The 2,522-nt window shown below is 49.8% G+C and overlaps 1 protein-coding gene across 4 annotated transcripts in view; it reads left to right on the top strand.

Moving 5' to 3' along the window:
* Window positions 1-203: 203 nt before the first annotated feature.
* Window positions 204-2,522, top strand: part of LOC109543317 (transmembrane and coiled-coil domains protein 2) — a gene marked incomplete at its 5' end in the record, with an annotated part of 6,232 nt that continues 3,913 nt past the window's right edge. For 2 of the 4 annotated variants that reach the window (XM_019912974.2, XM_019912972.2), the window contains 7 exon segments: window positions 204-534; window positions 596-818; window positions 877-1,004; window positions 1,104-1,124; window positions 1,621-1,858; window positions 1,916-2,249; window positions 2,307-2,488. In XM_019912974.2, coding sequence (XP_019768533.1) covers window positions 204-534; window positions 596-818; window positions 877-1,004; window positions 1,104-1,124; window positions 1,621-1,858; window positions 1,916-2,249; window positions 2,307-2,488 — 1,457 coding nt within the window. 4 annotated transcript variants of the gene reach the window in all.

Below are 2,522 nucleotides of genomic sequence, written 5' to 3'. Positions count from 1 at the left end.
CGTTTTCTATTTTGATTTTCATTTCTTAGAATTATTTGTGTTCTGTTTTATATTTTTTGAGTGGAAATATAAAGTTTCTTGAAAAAATGAACTTTCATGATTTAAATCACTTGAAAAAAATCAAGCCAACCCTGGAATATATAAAAAATGAACAAAACAATACTTATTGACCGCACGAAAGACATTATTCGATGTGTTTTTAGAGCCATGAAGGGGCCACCATGTCGATGTCCCACTCCAGACCGTCCCGCCACAAAAGCCCGACTCAGTTGACCAAAAGCCATGGCCACGAGCACATCCAGAGCCAGAGTCTTCTGGAGGATTCGGCCGCCCATTTGGTCAACCTGTCCCAAGACCCGGACGTGTCCGACTTGTATCCCTCGTCCTTCATCTCGAATGGTTCGACGGAAACCAAGGACGACGAAACGGACTGCGGCCTGCTGGACTCGAAGACGAGCGCCGTGTTGGAGCACTTGGGCAATAAGATTGTGAGAGTGCGCGACTTGATTCGAACGGAGCAGAAGATGAGAGACGGTGAGTTGGAGTTGTAGGCGCCAGCTGGACTGGACGATGTTGATGTGGCTGATGCTTCCAGACAATGTGAACGAGTATCTGAAGCTGGCGGCCAATGCCGACAAGCAGCAGGTGCAGCGGATCAAGGCCGTGTTTGAGAAGAAGAACCAGAAGAGCGCGCAGGGAATAGCGCAGCTACAGAAGAAGCTGGACGTCTACCAGAAGCGGGTCCACGATCTGGAAAAGGGCATCCAGAGCCACCGGCCGCCCAGAGAAGTGCTGCGCGATATGGGCCAAGGATTAAAGTGATTAAAACCCAATGTTGCCCAAATTCATTATCTAACTGTCGGGAATTTATGCTAGAAATGTGGGCGGCAACATTCGGGATGGAATCACCGGATTCAGCGGCTCAGTCATGTCCAAACCGCGCGAATTCGCCCATCTGATCAAGAACAAGTTTGGCAGCGCCGACAATATCAGCCAGCTATCAAGTGAGTGCTTTTTGATTGGATTGAACTGACCGATTAAGGGTTGCAATTGGCTGCAACCTTGTTTTAATTGTTTTTATCTTGCAACGTTTCCGTTGGAAGCTGAAAAACTAGTCGAAGAAGGTATTTATGTCGTCAGCGGTTTAGTTGCTTCACGCCTTGTAAATATTTAGACGCCCGCTCCCGATCGGCTTGTAAATATTTAACTCGATAACTCCCTTTCCTAACAAGGCGCGCAATCCATTGCCAACAACTTACATAACATCGGCAATAGTTGGTTTTTAACGCGACTTTGTCACATAATTTGCCATTTGTGCGCGTTCAGCCCGTGGCACTAACCCTTAACCTGAGCTGCACAGGCCCACGACAAAGTAAAGTAAGGCTTCACCGGTATTATTTGCTTCAAAATGCGCATCGTCGTTGGTACAACTCCTATTATGTAATATACGATTACTCTATCGTTGGGCCAGCGTGTACATATGGGCGAAACCAGAGTGGCTTAAAGGGTCCCCACTATTGCTGCGCCCCTTTTAGTAACCAACCAACCAATCGCACCACGCATAATCTAACCGCACGCCTCTCCCCTTCTTTGTCGTTCACCGCGCAGCTTGGTACGTAGGGTCGGGAGGTAACCAGACGACCGGATCGGAAGGAAGCTGCGCAGACAAACACCAGCATCAGCAGGCAAGCGGCAACGATCCTGCTAGCCAGAAGAGCGCAGTGAAGCACGGAGGCAGCGCCACTCTGCCGATGACGGCGTCGCAGAGCAGCATGCAAGGCCGGGGGGCGCAGCGAAAGTTCCCCAGCGACGATGGTTCCGAGTGTGAGAGCAGCGTGACTAGCGACAGCATTGGAGGGTACTGGTTGCGCAGCAGCTGAGTCTAGGGCAGGTTTGAACGTTTTGTTTTCATCAGATACGGCCACCCGCAGGAGACGAGCATGCAAGACAACTTGGCGGAACTGGACAAGAAGCTGAAATACTTCCAGGAACAGCTGAATAGCTTCAGGGAGAGCTTGGAGAGCATCAAGTCCTTCCAGGCGGACATTCAGCTGAACAACCTCCAAATCCAGGAGGAGCGATTTCGCACGGAGCGTTTGGAGGAGCAGATCAACGATCTGACAGAGTTGCATCAGAACGAGGTGGAGAACTTGAAGCAAGCAATGGCCGACATGGAGGAAAAGGTCCAATATCAAAGCGAGGAACGTTTGCGCGACATTCACGAGATGCTCGAACACTGCCAGACCAAAGTAAGGGCCGCCATTGGTCAAGGTGTTTCAGTTGCTTCAATGTGTCGCATGGTTTAGATCCAGAAAATGGAACACCAAGACCTCCAGCAGCAGCAATACGTCATGCTTGAGGGACTGGACAACTCAAACGCTCGCGCTCTGGTCGTCAAACTGATCAATGTGTTGCTGACTGTGCTGCAAGTGGTTCTTCTGCTGGTCGCAACCGGAGCTGGGATCATTATGCCGTTTTTACGAACAAGGTAACACTTGCAACTGCCAGAAATAACTCCAACG

Source organism: Dendroctonus ponderosae, unplaced genomic scaffold (assembly GCF_020466585.1).
Source record: "Dendroctonus ponderosae isolate FM_Combo_2020 unplaced genomic scaffold, Dpon_F_20191213v2 Dpon_F_20191213_9, whole genome shotgun sequence".
Classification (NCBI taxonomy): domain Eukaryota; kingdom Metazoa; phylum Arthropoda; class Insecta; order Coleoptera; family Curculionidae; genus Dendroctonus; species Dendroctonus ponderosae.
This window is presented reverse-complemented; position numbering and strand designations above follow the sequence as displayed.